The sequence below is a fragment of the Pseudopipra pipra genome, chromosome 21, assembly GCF_036250125.1.
Source record: "Pseudopipra pipra isolate bDixPip1 chromosome 21, bDixPip1.hap1, whole genome shotgun sequence".
NCBI classification, from domain to species: Eukaryota; Metazoa; Chordata; class Aves; order Passeriformes; family Pipridae; genus Pseudopipra; species Pseudopipra pipra.
Genome location: NC_087569.1, coordinates 7,866,976 through 7,883,372, shown reverse-complemented (window position 1 = coordinate 7,883,372; position 16,397 = coordinate 7,866,976). Strand labels below are relative to the sequence as shown.

At 39.9% G+C, this 16,397-nt stretch overlaps 1 protein-coding gene across 3 annotated transcripts in view; it reads left to right on the top strand.

The window, feature by feature from the left end:
* The window catches only part of NCOR1 (nuclear receptor corepressor 1), a 60,193-nt gene that overhangs the window by 20,675 nt on the left and 23,121 nt on the right, over window positions 1–16,397 (top strand). Inside the window, exons 6-19 of one of the 3 annotated variants that reach the window (XM_064677448.1) lie at window positions 60–173; window positions 1,465–1,521; window positions 1,940–1,992; window positions 2,725–2,791; window positions 2,886–3,058; window positions 4,971–5,061; window positions 5,580–5,758; window positions 6,222–6,276; window positions 6,894–6,995; window positions 11,724–11,854; window positions 12,359–12,576; window positions 14,179–14,241; window positions 14,868–15,007; window positions 15,737–15,863. In XM_064677448.1, the coding sequence (XP_064533518.1) occupies window positions 60–173; window positions 1,465–1,521; window positions 1,940–1,992; window positions 2,725–2,791; window positions 2,886–3,058; window positions 4,971–5,061; window positions 5,580–5,758; window positions 6,222–6,276; window positions 6,894–6,995; window positions 11,724–11,854; window positions 12,359–12,576; window positions 14,179–14,241; window positions 14,868–15,007; window positions 15,737–15,863 (1,570 nt within the window). Of the gene's footprint in view, window positions 1–59; window positions 174–1,464; window positions 1,522–1,939; window positions 1,993–2,724; window positions 2,792–2,885; window positions 3,059–4,970; window positions 5,062–5,579; window positions 5,759–6,221; window positions 6,277–6,893; window positions 6,996–10,101; window positions 10,254–11,723; window positions 11,855–12,358; window positions 12,577–14,178; window positions 14,242–14,867; window positions 15,008–15,736; window positions 15,864–16,397 lie in introns of those variants that run through there. The other 2 variants (XM_064677451.1, XM_064677449.1) reach the window with 2 other exon arrangements.

Sequence of the window (16,397 nt, the reverse complement as noted above, 5' to 3'; positions counted from 1 at the left end):
TAATTACTGGTGGGGGTGATGGGGTTTGGATGGCTGATTCTCTTTCTTTGGTCTCTTAGCAACAACTTGAAGAAGAAGCTGCTAAGCCTCCCGAGCCAGAGAGGCCCGTGTCCCCTCCTCCGGTGGAACAGAAGCACCGCAGCATTGTCCAGATTATTTACGATGAGAACCGGGTGAGTGGCCTCTGCAGTTCACTGAGCAGGGCTGGCACTGACCCCGTGGGCTGCACTTCATTGGGCCTTCATTTACTTCCCTGGGGCAAGTTCTGCTTCTGGTGTTTTATTGACTTGCCCACCCTTCTTTTAATGTTCATTTACTTCTTTAAATGAAAGACACTTGCATGACATTTTGATTCTTGGTCACAGGATCCTTCTATTTTCTAAGACCCACAGCTGTGGGTCTCATCCTTAGACTCCTGTGCTGAGATAGATATATACAGATACAAACATACACATGTAGAAACATATATATGTGTACGTGTGCAGATATGAAAAATGGTTCAGAAATGTATCTTGAATTCCCTATTCCTCACATCAAGCTCACAAGCTTGGCTGAAGACTCTATGTTTAAATGAGCTGAAGGGAAAAAACTGCACATGTTGTAAGGTTCTGTGCCTTCTTTATAAGCTCTGACTTCTGGCACTTCAGGTTTGGATAAATGGACAGATAAGCAGAAGTAGTGTAGAGGTAAACTGTGGGCTTGTGTTGTTTAAGTGGTGAGAAAACACACATATTGCCAGCAGTAGCAAAGGGCTTCCTGCCTTTTTTTTCCCTGTGGTAGTTTGAGATTAGGGAGTTGGATATCTGGGGGTTTTGAAAGTACTGTGATCTTCTGTGAGAGTGGTACATGTTTGTTTAATTTCCCAATTTTGTTTTGTAGTTTAGAGGAACAGCTAATTTCTCTTACAATAGACTACTTTCTAAAATTTGAGGAGGTTGAAACCCCCTGCAAAACAATACTGGATTTTGTACAGTAGAACTGTGTCCCAAGTGTTCCATACAAGTGTTCTCCCCTTCCCCCAGGAAGGGTCAGAATCATTTTGGGTCCTTTCCCTACTTTGTGTCTCTGTGTACACATGGATTCACACTCCCAGATTTGGCAGCTGGATAATTTTAGTCCCTTAATTTCATTTTTCAAAGCTAATTATACTTAGTTTTACTGGATACCTTTCTTCCTCTTTGTCATTATTTGCTGTATTACTTATTAAGTGCATGTTCTTTTTGAGCTGCAGAGGTCAAGTTCTGCTTTTGTGCTCTCTCAGCTTCCAGACATGGAGATCAGAGCAGGAACTGCACAATTCAAGTGCAAGTTTCTTTATTTGCTGAGGCAACATTGCAGAAGTAGGTTAAGAAGGATCTCATATGGTCAGGCAGGGGTTTGGCAGCAGGCACAGAGTTCTGATACACATTTGACATTAACTTCAGAGGATTTACTCAGACCATACAAAAAAAATCTTATTTGCAGAAAAAAGCAGAAGAAGCTCACAAGATTTTTGAAGGGCTTGGTCCAAAAGTCGAACTGGTAAGTTATGGACTTTTTTTCTGTTTTCTGTGTTGCCAGTTGCTCTAATTCTGTTATGGTGAACAGCTGTAGTTCTGTGATTATGTATAAAAGAAGTGTGTGTTTAAATACACGGGTGAATTGTTGAGTGAGTTCATTGGCTGCATAAGTGTCATTTTTAAAGTAGATTTGAATCTGTTTGAGAGAATAGTTTGAAACAAAAAAAAATGAAGGACTGCTATGTACATAAGTAGTTATAATCTAATTTTAAATAATGAATCCATGCTTTGTGTTGAATATCTTGTAGTCCCTTCAGATTGCTGCATCTCAGATTGAGTGCACTGTTGAATAGTAAAATATTGTTAAATGTACTGTATATACTTATAAATCTACATGCATTGAAAAGTACTAAGTGTGTCTTTCTAATCCAAAATTGCAGCCACTTTACAACCAACCATCAGACACAAAGGTCTACCATGAAAACATCAAAACGTGAGTGCTTTAATATCTTGTCATTGTGCCATTTAAGGGATCTAAACTTAAACATTCACTCACATTTTTCATCCTTGTGTTTTCCAAATAGGATGTGTGAGCTTTAACCATAGTGAAAAGCCTCCAGTCCCTGTAACTGATTTCTTTGCTGTAAAACAGTTCTGCAGGACATGAATTACATGTACTGAAGGCAGAGGGAAACACTAACTTTTCTTCTTGATTTAAAGACAAAAATAAATCATAAAAGTTGGCTTTAACTTTTTTAAGTCCTTTAAAAACTTCTCTTAAAAAAATTATTCTTGCTCTACTCCATCAAATAGATTTGTTCCAAAGTACTTATTTCTTGAATAATGTATTGTGAAACTCTCAACTTTAGGGCTGAATTGCAAATACTTTTTTCCCCCTAAAAGCACAGTAGCTTCAACCAAATTTACTCATTTTACCATATTATCTCTCTCGAGGCAAAGGAGAGTAGCTGGCTTGAAATTGGAATCTGTTATGTCTCAATTGCTTATTCCAGCCATCTTCAAGGATCTCCTCTCTGAAAAAATACAGTATTAGGTGATTTAGATAACTAGACCTCATTGGGAATTTGTCCTGGTTTCTCCCCCTGAAAATACTATTCATAATAATGATCCAGCATCTAAAATTGATAGGGCTTTTGTTGAGGAGTTTTGAAGTGCTTGATCCTTATGAATAGTTCACTTTTTTTCCCCTAAATTTGTTTTCCAGAAACCAGGTGATGAGGAAAAAGCTGATATTATTCTTTAAAAGAAGAAACCATGCGAGAAAACAGCGGGTAAGGCCACCATTCCTGCAGCCTGCCCAGGTTCCATGGACTCAGCACTTGGGGTGTTTTGCTTACTTCAAGGTTTACTTTTGGAATTTAACAGGAACAGAAGATCTGTCAACGTTATGATCAGCTGATGGAGGCATGGGAGAAAAAAGTGGACAGGATAGAAAATAATCCCCGCAGGAAAGCCAAGGAGAGCAAAACACGGGAGTACTATGAGAAACAATTCCCAGAAATCCGGAAGCAAAGGGAACAGCAAGAACGATTCCAAAGGTATTGTCATGGATTTGAAATATTCCTGCAAAACATCCCTTGGATTTTAAGTTTTGGAATTATTTATAGTGATATTGTTTTGGTTTAATAGTGAAGTTTTCTGCTCATCACTGTGTTCCTTAAAACAGAATATTAGTGTATCATCCAGGATAAAGTCAAGTGTTCTTCCATTTGCTCACTCTGTTTCGTGGCATTGAGTTCAAGTTTCACCTCACATCCCAAGGATCTTCGTGGCTTTATCTGCCCTTCCCTGTCCCTCCCCATCAGCTGTGGCAGCAGTGGCAGCCCCATCAGTTGGTGTCCTCTTGGGCTGCCAGATGATGTCCACATTGTCCCTTTCCTGTCTCCCTTTTTAGATCTTTAAAAGTTTTTAGAAACCTCATATTTTCCAAAAGAAACACGGGAAAAGGGCTAATTAGCAAAGGCTAGTTAGGGTAGTGGTGCTCAAAAAGAGGTTTGTGGAGTTGGAATGAAGATAATTGGGAGCACCAGCTTCACACGAGCCTGTTCATTTTGGGCAGACACCCTAATTTATACTTGATATTCTTCTGTCACTGGGTGTCTGTTACTCCTGTATTCCATGATCCCTGTATTCATTAGCCTACACACTCAAAACCCATTTGTCTTCTAAATTAACAGTTTGACTGATCTTTTGTTGTACTTGCCAGGTAATTTTATTCCAGACATTTTTGCATTTTGAAATATGCAAGCTATGACAATTAAGTCCTTATTACTTAATTTTAGTCTATCAGACATTTGTTAGATGGGAACTGTACAAGGAATCTAAAAAGGAATGAAGTGCAATTCATTTGAGAGTTCACTCTATCTGCAGTTCTGTAGGCAGTGCTTTAAATCAGAATTAGGTCAAGTTTGATTCAGTTGTGTTAAAATCTGTTTATCTAATGTTTGAAATCATTTTGATACACCTTGGAGAGTTCAAGCCCCATGAAGATTTAATCTCATCTCTTGTAACCATCTGCCTACAATACTTTATTTCATAAAACATGGGGAAAACAGAGAGTTTGCAATATACTGTGAAGGCTGCAAGATTTGAGGAATTCAGAAAAGAAAGAAGGAAACAATGGGAACAGCATCCTACGCACAGGGAGCTTTCACTTCAAGAATATTATCATGTCTTTGTAATTGCAAACTCTTTACATTGTATTTCTGTTCTCTGATGTAGTGGCATCTTTGTCTGTAGCTGTGCTGTAATACCATGGCTGTGTAAATACCAAGGGGTTTTTTATCAGGTTTTGTGCCAATTGATTAATTCCATAAAATCTTTGAGCAAATGCAGATATTTTGTCTCTCCAGTTAGCAGCGATTTTCATCTCTGAAATGCTTTTTGATCCACGTGCTGTGATCCACCATTATGATGTTCCTTAAGTGTAAAGATCACAAGCTGAAAAATTCTTCCAAATTACGGCTCTCCCCTCTAATTCACAATTTTCCTTTGCTGTAACAAGCCTCAGTGCTGTATTAGTAACTTGACCAAACTGATGAAAGGCAACTTTAGTGTGATTTCTTTTAAAAAATAAAAGATAGGCTCCTTCACAGTGTATGAGCTGTACCAATTAAGGTGATTAAGGTGATTTCTGTGCCACCGATGAATGTTTCTCATACTCAGCGGAAGAGCATTAATTTATCTAAAACACCTCCTTGCAGTGGAATTGGTGGTAACACCTTTTTTTTTTTGTGTTGACTCAAGCAAGTCCTTCCTGCTGAGCTTTGCAAATTCACCTGTAAAACCGAGCAGTTGTTTGAGATGGCAGGACATGACAGAGTCTGTACTCTGAGACTGAGAAAGAACAGTCCTGCCTGATTTAAGAGGGTGGGAGCAGGATTTTAAGGAATTTTGAAGGTTGTCATGGTGTACAAAATCCTTACTCCTTCTGTTTTCCCCTCATTCCAGAGTTGGCCAAAGAGGGGCTGGCCTTTCAGCAACTATTGCTAGAAGTGAACACGAGATTTCGGAAATCATTGATGGACTCTCGGAGCAGGAGGTGAGGCTGTTGTCTGTTCTTTGCTATAGGAGCACAGCCAATAAATATCCTTTTATTGGCAGTGAAAGGTTTCTTGCAGAGGATTTGTTTTTTTGATAAGAGAAACCTCTTGAGGATGGTTTGATAGAATTTGTGTGAAGTTTGGCTTGAAACAGGTCTTAGAAATACTTTTCTTTTGAGGGTTTTGCTTTCTAATTGTATCTGCCCTAGATTTTTCTCATTGCAGGCTTGCTGCAACCTAGTTTTTTTACAGCTGTAACAAACACGTGAAAACCCTTCCTTTCTAAACCCCTGCACCATTTTAGTTTTTCATCACTTGTGACATTTCCCTGTAGCTGATTGTGGGAATGTTCAGAGCAACAACTTCCACAAGAGTTGAGCCGTGTACAAAAAGCAGTTTCAAACTGACTGCGAATGTGTCTTGTGGGGGAGCTTGAAGAGTTGTGTAATTCAAGAACTGTAAACATTAGTAGCAACTTCTTGTGCTCTTTACTTTGTCTTTTATTCTTTGCCTGTAGAATAATGAGAAGCAAATGCGTCAGCTCTCGGTCATCCCGCCCATGATGTTCGACGCAGAACAAAGACGAGTGAAGTTTATTAATATGAATGGTCTGATGGAGGATCCCATGAAAGTTTATAAAGACAGACAGTTCATGAATGTCTGGACCGACCACGAGAAGGAGATTTTTAAGGAAAAGTAATGACCTCTCTTATTGTTTATTTTTATTGCATCGTGATGACGATGAAATGCTGAACCCCACAGTAAATATCAGCCAAATGCTGAAGCTTTTGTGCAGTAATATTGATGATATTTGATAATGTTCTTAGTTGGATGTAAGAAATACTGCAAAAGTTTTAGACTTTTCAGCAGAGTAGGCTCGCATGTATTTAATCCTTAAAAACAAAATTCTCTCAAAAGTCCTTTAGTTCTGTGGAAAGATTAAAATGAGAAGAGTAGATCCATGATCTCATTACATCAGCTAATGGGTAATTTTGAATGCTTAGTTCTAAATCTGCACAATTTGAGAAGTGGGATTTTTAGACTAATTTCAGCCGTGCAAATGAAAGGCTTGTGATGGAACAGATTGTTTGGAAGATTGCTTTGCTTATTTGATCGTGGATTATGTTGTTAAACTGAAATAATTTCTGATTTGTAAAAGGTTTGTCCAACATCCCAAGAACTTTGGTCTAATTGCTTCCTACCTGGAACGAAAGGTAAGACACTTGTGAATATAAGTAGAGCCTAGGGTGGGATCCCTAATGTTCCAAATGTAAGTCATTCACCCCAGCACCATTTTCTCTTAGGGAGGACATCAGTGCCTCTGCTGAGCTGCTGGGCTCACCCTGAGAAATCTGCCCACCACCTTCCCAGTCAGTGGAATCCTACTGCTGGCTCAGTTAGTCTTTGGAACTCACTTTGATCTTTTGGACTTGATTTTGATCTTTAGGACTTGATTTTGCAGAATTCGTGTCAGAAGTAATGGAGAATTAGGATTTGTTAAGACTTACAGCAGAATCTCAAATGCCTACAGCTGCAGTGGCAAATAAAAGCTTTTAAACTTGCAGATTATCTAGTATGGATTAAATCATGCAGGCAGAAGTAGCTGAGGGATATTGTAAATACATGAGACTTGTCTTTAACACTGTAATTTTATGCACAGTTATGTTGTTATATTTGTGCATGAATTCACTTCCCTGCTGAGAAATCAAATCTAATAGTTATATCTTAGTCTAGGGGCTGAATATTGTAAGCATTCTGAGAAATGAAAAACTAAAAACTTCCTTTTTCAATAGGAGTAAAACCCTTTTTTCTCCTGCTTTTTTTGCTTCAGAATGTTCCCGACTGTGTATTATATTATTATTTGACCAAGAAAAATGAAAATTATAAAGCTCTTGTGCGAAGGAATTATGGGAAACGCAGAGGAAGAAACCAGGTATCTTGAATTTATTCATCACTTGGGTTTTGCTGGTTTATTGTTTCGTATTTACAACTGTTTCCCTATCTGATATAGCAATGTATTATATATACATGGGAGGGAAATAATTATTTTTCCTTTACTGCATTCTTGCCCTTTTAAAATTTAAGTAATCCTGACTTCAGGGGTGATCTTGGTTAGTTTGGTTTTGATTCTGTGAAATATCTTCTTCCTTTGCACATTTGTTACTTGTTTTAATATGACAATTCATTTTCTTTGAGGACCCTGCCATAGACACTGAAGTTGAATCCATCATTAAATCCTATTTGGAGCCAACAGAAATTAGGTTTAGCATGTGACTTGCAGTGGAAAATATATAATCACTTCATAATGTCAGTGTTTGTCAAAAGGCAGAAATTAATAGTGATCTTTATTTGGTGGTCAGGCTCAAAGTCAAACTGGAACTTCACAGGGAGAAGAAGGAGCCCAGTTTAATGCATACAAGTAAAAAATTCTGCTGATTCAGGAATTATTCGTTTAGAAGTCTTTGGAGAGGAAAAGAGCAGCATATCATGTACCAAAACCTTATAAATACATGTGCTGGGCTACCAGGGTTAATGTGGATGTTGGAAAACACACACACACACACACAAAGAGACTTTGGGACTGCACAGATCTGCACTGCAAAACAGCAAATGCAGTAAATATTACACCTCAGGGTATGTGAATGCTCTATTTAGATACTGGAAGTTTTCTGAGTGTCCCAGTAAATGCATTTTTTTTTCATAAAATAGCTGCAAACAGCTTAAACTGATAAGTTGATCCTGTTCAGTAGAAACAGCCCCTGGGTTGTGCCCCTGTGGTGCTGTTGTACATAAACCTTTTGGATTATGGGCTGATGTTCTACCAGAAGAGTCATCTCATGGGAGACTGACTTGTCTGTACTCACAGATTATGGATTGCTTGGGATAAGGTCACTGTCACTGTGCACAGGATTTAGTTGGAGTTTCTGCTCTGGCTAATTTCAACTGCTGTGATGGGAGAAATTACTGGAAATAACCTGTATTTTGCCAGGACTTCTGTTAGATTTTCTAAGCCTTGTAATGCTTTTTAGTAGGAGAAGGGAGTTGTTTGACTAGTGATGGGGCAGGATTGCAGTTGGAGTCTGGATGTGTGGCAAATGCAGAGAATATAGAAATAAAGAAGATTGTCCAGATGTGGACAATCCCTGTGGACCCTTAACACGGGCAGTGCTGCCATTTGAAGTGATTCTGTGTCTTATTCCATTGTGAAGTGAGATTGGTGTGATCACAGGAAATGTCACATGTTGAGTGAGATCTTTGCTGAGTGCTGTTCTCCTGCAGCTGTTCTAAGGGTGAGGAGGCACAGCTGGCTCAGCTGTAGTGCAGTGTAACTGTAAGTTTTGAGATAGTCAGAAGACCACTACTGTATATTTAAATGTCTTTTCCACATTATTCAACTTTAGAATATTGGAACTGGTAGAATTCAAAATTTGGATGGACTTTTCAATCTGTAAGTGGTTGCTTTCCTTGGACAACATATATAAACCAGAAAGATTTTATTTCCAGCCTCAGGCACAAGGGCAGGGATTTGTGAACTTAGCTCATTTTAAAGGGAAGCCCAAGGTGCTCTGCCTGACTTTGTGAATGCTGATTTATGTGTGAGTAACTAAATACGTGAGTTGGAACACTGAAGGTTCCTTCAGCTCAAATTACTTGCTCTCTGAATTTTAGCAGAGTTGTACTTCTTAATTGCTGGTTGTTGATGCACATTAAGCACCACAGCAGATCACTAAACTTTGGGCAACTGCAACAGGCTTAATGTGTGCTCTGCTGAGGGTGCAGGGGAGTGCCAGGCTTTTAGCTCTGAAGAGGGTTGGGGGATACTTCCTAACTCAAGGAAATACCCTCAGTGCTCTGAGTGGGAAATTTAATTGAAATTCAGAAGTCTTGTAGTTGGCATGTTTAGTAACGCTGCATGAAAAATTGTATTTGTATTTCTTAATTTTATTAATGATTAGTTAGCAACATCTATAACAGCTAGTAAAAAAGCACTTGAACTGCCTGGCTGGGCAGAACTTTATCTTACAGCTGCAGAATGCAGCTCACCCCCTTCCCCCTCCCATGCCCCAGCTTTGTTTGAAGCTGATATTTTTCATATCTCTCAGTAGCAACTTGAAACTTTCTTGCTGATTGGCAAACTCAAGTCGTGTAAGATTTATGAGGTGCTCCAGGATGGGCTTATGCCAATAACAGGTGCTTCAGCTTAGACTCTTAAGAGTTCATATATTTTTGTAAATTAGCAAGTGGAATATTGAAGTGGAGAAGAGATTAATCACAGTGATGATGGTGAAATCCTTCAGAGAATGTAGTGAGCACAGCTTGACTCGGGTTTCAGTGTGGGGGCTTTCACTTGAGAAGCTGAATGCTGGACTGAGGATGTGAGGAGATGTAAAGCTAATTGAATTCTGATGCATTTTTGTCCTCGAATAGGTCTAGAAAATACTTTTTATAAAATGTGGCCTGAACGGTTCTAGAATGTCACAGAATTGATTAAACAAGCATGTCTTAACCCAAAATTTGTCAAATGAAGAGCAAGTTTTTAACCTAGAATTGAGAGAAAGCATGGCTGTGTGATGGTTTCGCTTCCCCATCCCTAGAAGGGCTCAAGGCCAGGTTGGACAGGGCTTGAAGCAACCTGGTCTAGTGGAAGGTGTCCCTACACATGGCAGCAGTTGGAATGAGATGGTCCTTACGGTGCCTTCAAACCCGAACCATCCCGTGATTCTGTGATTACGGAGAATTCCTTAAATAACTCACTGGAAGGAGGTTTCTTCGAAGTAGAATTTTGTATTTAATTTGGTAGGCAGGATGTGCAGGATGTGTTTGGGTGGCTGTGTGAGGCTCAGCCCTGTCGGCGGGCAGCAGGTGCCGCGGGGCGCTGATGTGAGCAGACAGAAATTCGCCGCGTGTGTGTGACGGGGATCACCTCCGGTGACTCCGGGCGGATTAGAAGGGTGTATGTGAGAGGGGCAGCACTGCTGGAGGCAGCTTAAGTGGCAGAATGACACCATTTCCTGGAATAAACACGTTGCTGGGTCAGGCAGCCTGCGCTGAAGAGCTGGGTGATGTCGCTGCTGGGGTGGGTTTTGTCCCCGTGCCCCGAGTTCAAGCCCGTCCCCTCGGGTGCAGTGGGAGTTTGAACAGCAGATGAATGTGCAGGTACGTCGCTGAGCGAGGCCTCCACTGCTTGAAGGTTTGTGTTTAACCTGCACTAGACCTGTTGATTCTGCATGGTCAATAAATTCCCTGCGAAACAAGAGAACCGAGTTATTTTTAAGTGGGATGTTAAGTTAACCAGGCAAGAGCAGGATTTGCAACAACTGTTTTGTAAGTGGATTGAATGTAAAGTACATTTTTTACATTTTTTAAATTAAAATGCGTATTTTATGTTTCTTTTTTAAAATTAAAATACATATTTTATTTTTAAAATTTTTAGAATTTGCTTCTGAAAATGCAGGTTTTTTGACTCCCTGCTTTCCAGACCAATCTATCCAGCACAATGGGAATAATTTATCTTAGCCTGTTTCTGACATCTTGCTTGAAGGAAAATTTTGCATTATCAAGTAATGCCAGCATCCTAAATGCTATTAATTTGTAGCAAAATGATAGTGGTTAGTGTTTAGGGTTTCTGCTCCAGTTCACATTATTAAAATGTCAAAAACAAGTCAGTTTTGTGACTATTTCCAGCCTCAGTTTTGTCAGGGAAACAGTGACACCTGCTGCTGCACTCATTGGAAGGTTGATTCTGCTGTGAAAATGAAAAGCCAATTTGGAGGAATTTTTCAGTGGATTGTAAATTCTGAATTAATGAAGTTCTAGAACAGCAATCTTGTAGTTCTGTCCTTTTCTTTCCATGAGTTGTTACTTGTACTCTGGGTATCTGATACAAGCACAGTGCTTGCTGTGCTTGTAAAACTGTCATCTCAACAGAGACATTTTTGTTCGGTGTTTTAATAATTCTAGGCTATAACTTTCTTTCTGTAAATTCACTGGAAATGTAAGTTCTTAATTCCTCACCCAATTTTTTTTAACAATTATATTCCTTAATTACTAATGACAGTTTTGAGAAGGTGACTTAGAGCTGGTCATAATTTTCGTGCTACAAGACCTTCTGCTCCCAAGTTGTAAGAGATCATGTTTCACTATTTTAAAATGCACAAAGTTAAAAATAAAATCTGAGAGGAGCCGACACCATTAACTACATTGTCAGACCTCCCTGAGCACTTCTAAAATGTAGCTGTTCATTTTTAGTGTGGCACAACAGCCAGTGTATTCCTTGTACATGGTCACTTCTGTGCTCATGCTGCAGAAGCTGCCTGTACTTCCAGGGAATTTATAACAAAAAATATCTGAGTGGGGCAAAAGACACATAAGAGAAAATAAATGGAGAGGATGTGTAGTTAATACACAGAAACTGGACATTCTGTGGCTGAGGGGACTTCTGAAGTCTGGGAGACAGTGCCTTGTGTTTGTTCTGTTTGAGGGTGCAGAGAGTTGTGATGGGTTTTGGCAGAGATATTCTACTGTTACACTGACCACTGTGCAGTGACTGTAACCAAATTATCAGGTGGGAGGTGAGGCAGCATCAGTTTGTGCTGCCCCGAGTCCACGTTGCTGCACCTTTCTGTGATCGAGTTACCACCTAAATCCCATTTTGTTTCAGCAACAGATTGCTCGTCCTTCTCAAGAAGAAAAGGTAGAAGAAAAGGTAGAAGAGGAAAAATCAGACAAATCAGAGAAAAAAGAGGAGGAAAAGAAAGATGAGGAGGAGAAGGATGAGAAGGAGGAATCTAAGTAAGTGTATATATACTGAAATACATTCATTCCCCCCTAGACTGCAGTTTTTTGCCAAGATCAGAACAGGATTTGCATTAGCCTGATAGTGAAATCTGGACTGAAAACTGTTTCTGTTTAGATTGGGTTTTGTGCATTAAACAATATTTTTTTGGACATGCACATTTCTCTGTCTTGTTGACCTAATCAGACTGGTGGAAAAAGCAATGGGCTTATATTTTTTGTGCATGTAATAATCTCTGCATCTTGTTGGTTTGGGCTTTTTTGATATGTTCTATCACAGTGTTCATGTTTTCTTTGAAGTTGATAATATCACGTATCTGTGTTACTCTCCAGCAACTCAAAGTTGTGGGCAGTAAGTGAATTCTCTCTCACTAAAGGCATCTTTTGGGTTCGTGGAGTTTTGCTGGGGGTGGTTTGGGGTGTTTTGTACATTGCTATTCAGGAATATCAGCCCGCAGTGGCTCTCTGAATGTGACTGAATCATATTGTAACTACTCCCAGAGAGAATACCAAAGAAAAGGACAAAACTGAAGTTGCACCAGAGGAAACTGAGGAAAGGGAGCAGGCGGCTCCTCGGGGCCGAAAAACCGCCAACAGCCAAGGTCGGCGTAAGGGCAGAATCACCAGATCAATGACAAATGAAGCTGCCCAAGCAAATGCTGCTGCAGCTGCAGCCACTGAAGAACCACCTCCGCCTCTCCCACCCCCACCAGAACCCTGTGAGTAGCATTTGCAGGACACGGGGACCCATCTGCTCGTCAGGCTCTTCCCTGGCACGGGGCTGGTTGCCGGGCATGCAGTGCACTTCTTTTCTGCTGTTCAGTGTGACATCTTTATTCTTAGCCCTGTTTATGATTTTGTGACTGTGCAGAACTGTTGAACTTCACGAGCGTGACTTCATGAATAGTGTATGTGTGATCAGATGACTGTCAGAACCGGGTGAGGGGGAGAAAAAGCAGCTCAGCCTTTCTGTGGTAACCACCTTTTCTCTCTGTGCGGGTTCGTGACGGGTCTGTGGAGCTCCAGGTGCCCGTGGCACAGATTGACTTACAGGCTGTAGCTCAGAGAATATTGTTGAGTAAGTAGGTCTGATATTTGAGCACTTCAGGGAGTTTCATAAGCTGAAATAGAGCTTAGCAAGTCGTTGGTTTTGCGTTGGATGGCAAAAGGCTTTTTTAAAATAAAATGTTACTTTCTTGGCTCATATGCTTAAAAAAACACAATGCAGTCTCTGGCTGTATTTTGGAAAAGGCTGACCTAATTTGTGGTGGTGCAGAAATACCAGAATACTTTGTGGTTGGTAAATAATTATCCAGGATGGCAGAGCAGGTTTTTTTTTTTCTTGCTGTGCTCTGCTGTGGCAAAGTTTGTTGCTCCTTGTGCTTCAGCTGGGTAGTTACAGGCCAGTGCTGTTCTAGAGCTTGTAACAACTCTTTTGTTGCTCAGATATTCTGAATATCCTAAAGAGCAGAGTAAGTGGGCAAATGAGTTCTTGTATAACTAAACATCAGAGATTGTGGTGGGCATTCCTGCTCAGTTGGTACAGTGGGTTTTGTCAGCAGCTAGACTGAGGCAATAGGGGGTTTTGCTTTTAGTTTGTTTCATTTTATAACCGTTTTTGCAGGGTTTTCTGAAAAATCCAAAATAGCTTTTTGGTGAATCAGATACTTTATAGTGTAATGGTAGATTTTATGGAAAGGAAGGGGAGGCTGGTGCAGGTCAGTGCTGTTCAGAAATTTAAACAGGATGATATAAAATCCAGAGGAATTAATGAAAAGCACTTTGCACTGCATCACTGTTAGTTTCCTGCTTGTTTTTACTTACTGGGTTTTTTTGTTTTCTTTTATTTTTCTCCATTTGTCCAAGTGGGGACTCAGTGAATACAAGAACAGTAGATTTCTTGACACCCACTCACCAATAAATAACCATTCCAGTCCTTTCTCAGCAGTCAGTGAAACAGGATTGAACTAGCTTAGAGCATGTTGGATTGCTGCTTTTAGTAGTTGATGGTAATTATTGACATTTTAAATAAAATTGTAGTGATAAATACAGCTAAGTCACTTACTTGACAGACAATTAATCATAGTTTTGTAGACAGAACAGTTTTGAACAGTTTTCTCTGCTGAGATTGTGGTGGTTCCTCCTATATCTCTAACTTGGTTTAATGGAGATTTACTGCTTCCCTCTGACAAGAGCAGCTTTCCCAAGTGACTTGAGCAAACCATAATGTGAATAGATTTGTTGACTACGGGATGCATAATTGGTGCTATAATAGTGAATCCTGTTCTTTTCTCTGCTCAGTGTCTTTGTTTTTCTTTCAGCTTCTACAGAGCCTGTGGAGACATCCCGCTGGACAGAAGAAGAAATGGAAGTTGCTAAGAAAGGTAAAGCTTGTAAAGCTTTTGACTTCCTTCTGGATACTTGTATTTACAAAATTTCGAGAATTTACTGAATTCCTGAATACAGTTGCTGTGATTTTTGCCAACATTAGGCTGAATGAATGATTTGAAAATTGCTGTTGATTTTTTTCTAAAGAAAAAAGGAAAATCAAACAGACAAAATCATTTTTTGAGACTCATGTTGACTCTCTTCATGTGGGCTACATAGAACTGTCTGATATTGTACTTGGTCCACAGAAGACTTTGGAACAGATGTGAAGGTGTTTGTCATATGATAATTTTCAAGGTAACATGTTTGTAAGATACAAAAGAAATTTTTGTAAAAGACATTCTTTTAACAGGAAAGCTATAATGTAGTTTAAAACTTGACTATTCATTTAGCAGACATTGTTACCTGTGAATTTTATGCATAAAATCAGAATTTTTGCAGAAGTGTCACATGTTGGCAACAGCAAAGAGTTAAGCTGAAGGCTTCTTAAACAGACATTCAGGTTGACACAGCTTTTCTTCACCCCATAAGTCCTTATCAAATACATTATCACAGTGTTGTTCTCTTAAGGACAGCTGAGTTATTTATCATAGTAACTGTTGGTTCTTATATATTTGAACAGGTCTAGTGGAACACGGGCGAAACTGGGCAGCAATTGCCAAAATGGTTGGGACAAAGAGCGAAGCTCAGTGTAAGAACTTCTACTTCAACTATAAAAGGAGACACAACCTGGACAGCCTCCTCCAACAGCACAAACAGAAGGTGAGTGCAGTGGGCACTGAATGCTTTGCAGGGGAAAACTTGGCACCTTTCTGAAGTCTTTCATCACACTTCACTAACGCTGTTCTGCAGTCGCCACTTGTTTCCTTTTCTACTTGTTTTTGTGTTGTGACATAAATCTCCTAGGAAGGGCAGCTGGTGCTCACTGACCTGTGATACTCATCACTTCTTGCTTTAAAATGCAATAGAAAGTTTTCTGTCAGATAAAACAGTCAAGCCTGAAGAGTTCTTTGGTGCCCTGAAATCCACATTCCTGATCAGTACATCAGCAGCTGTAGATGTTCAGGTCATCGCTGCAGAACAGTTCCTTGACACACAGTAATCACTGACCTTACAAAACAGAGCAGGAGAGTTGGTAGAAGTCCAGAAACTGAAAGTTTTGGGGCATCTGAAGTAGAATCCTGTGTGTTGGAGTCCTCTAAACTGCAGTGTTATCCTGTTCTTCTCTTATTGAAGAGCATCAGTGTCTGCTGCAGCAGTTCTGTTGTCCCCCAGACATACCATGGGACAGTGATTTCTTCCCAAACTTGTTTTTGATCAGGAGCAGCAAAAGCTGGCCTGAAGTTGAAAGAGTTTCCCCTTGTGAATGTCTGTGCTAAATAGAGATTCTCTGTCTTTCATTGCAACCTCAGACTGGTAGATGAGAATGCCTGTAAAAGGCAGTTACACTGGCAAATTCTCAGTACCTTGTCAATGCTGTGTCTTGCTCAGTCTTCGCGAAGGCCCCGTGAGGAGCGAGATGTGTCACAGTGTGAGAGTGTGGCTTCCACTGTGTCAGCTCAGGAGGATGAAGATATTGAAGCATCTAATGAAGAAGAGAACCCAGAAGACAGTGAAGGTAACTTTTCTGGGAAGGAAACTTGTGTGTGCACAGAAAGGAACCTAAACTTTGTGCCCGTTATATGCTCAGAACTCTGGGTTCCACTTCATGATTTGCTGTTCAAATGTTGCCTTTCAGTGGGATTTCAGCAACTGGAACTCACTCAGGGGGAAAAAGCATTCTTAGTATTGAGCAGCCTAAAGATTTTACTCTTTATTGTTTTGAGATGCTTTGATTATGTTGTCATCTAGAGTGTTGAAACAAGGTGAATCAACTGTGTGTAACCTTTGGTAGCTGATAGTAAAGCATCAGACAAGCAAATTCAAGTGGTGGTTTTTTGTTGTGGTTTTTTTATAGATATTTTTTGGCTGCAACTGCTAATAATTATAGGCACTCAACATCAGTCAGTCTTGGCTGATCTTTTGTAGAGCAATAGGCAATAGAATTCATAAACAAGGAATGAGAGAATATGACTAAGTGTTGGGGATTTGGGTTTTCAGTTCTTGGTATTTTTTAGTTGCAGTGGGTGTAACTCAGCGAATTGTCCATTTC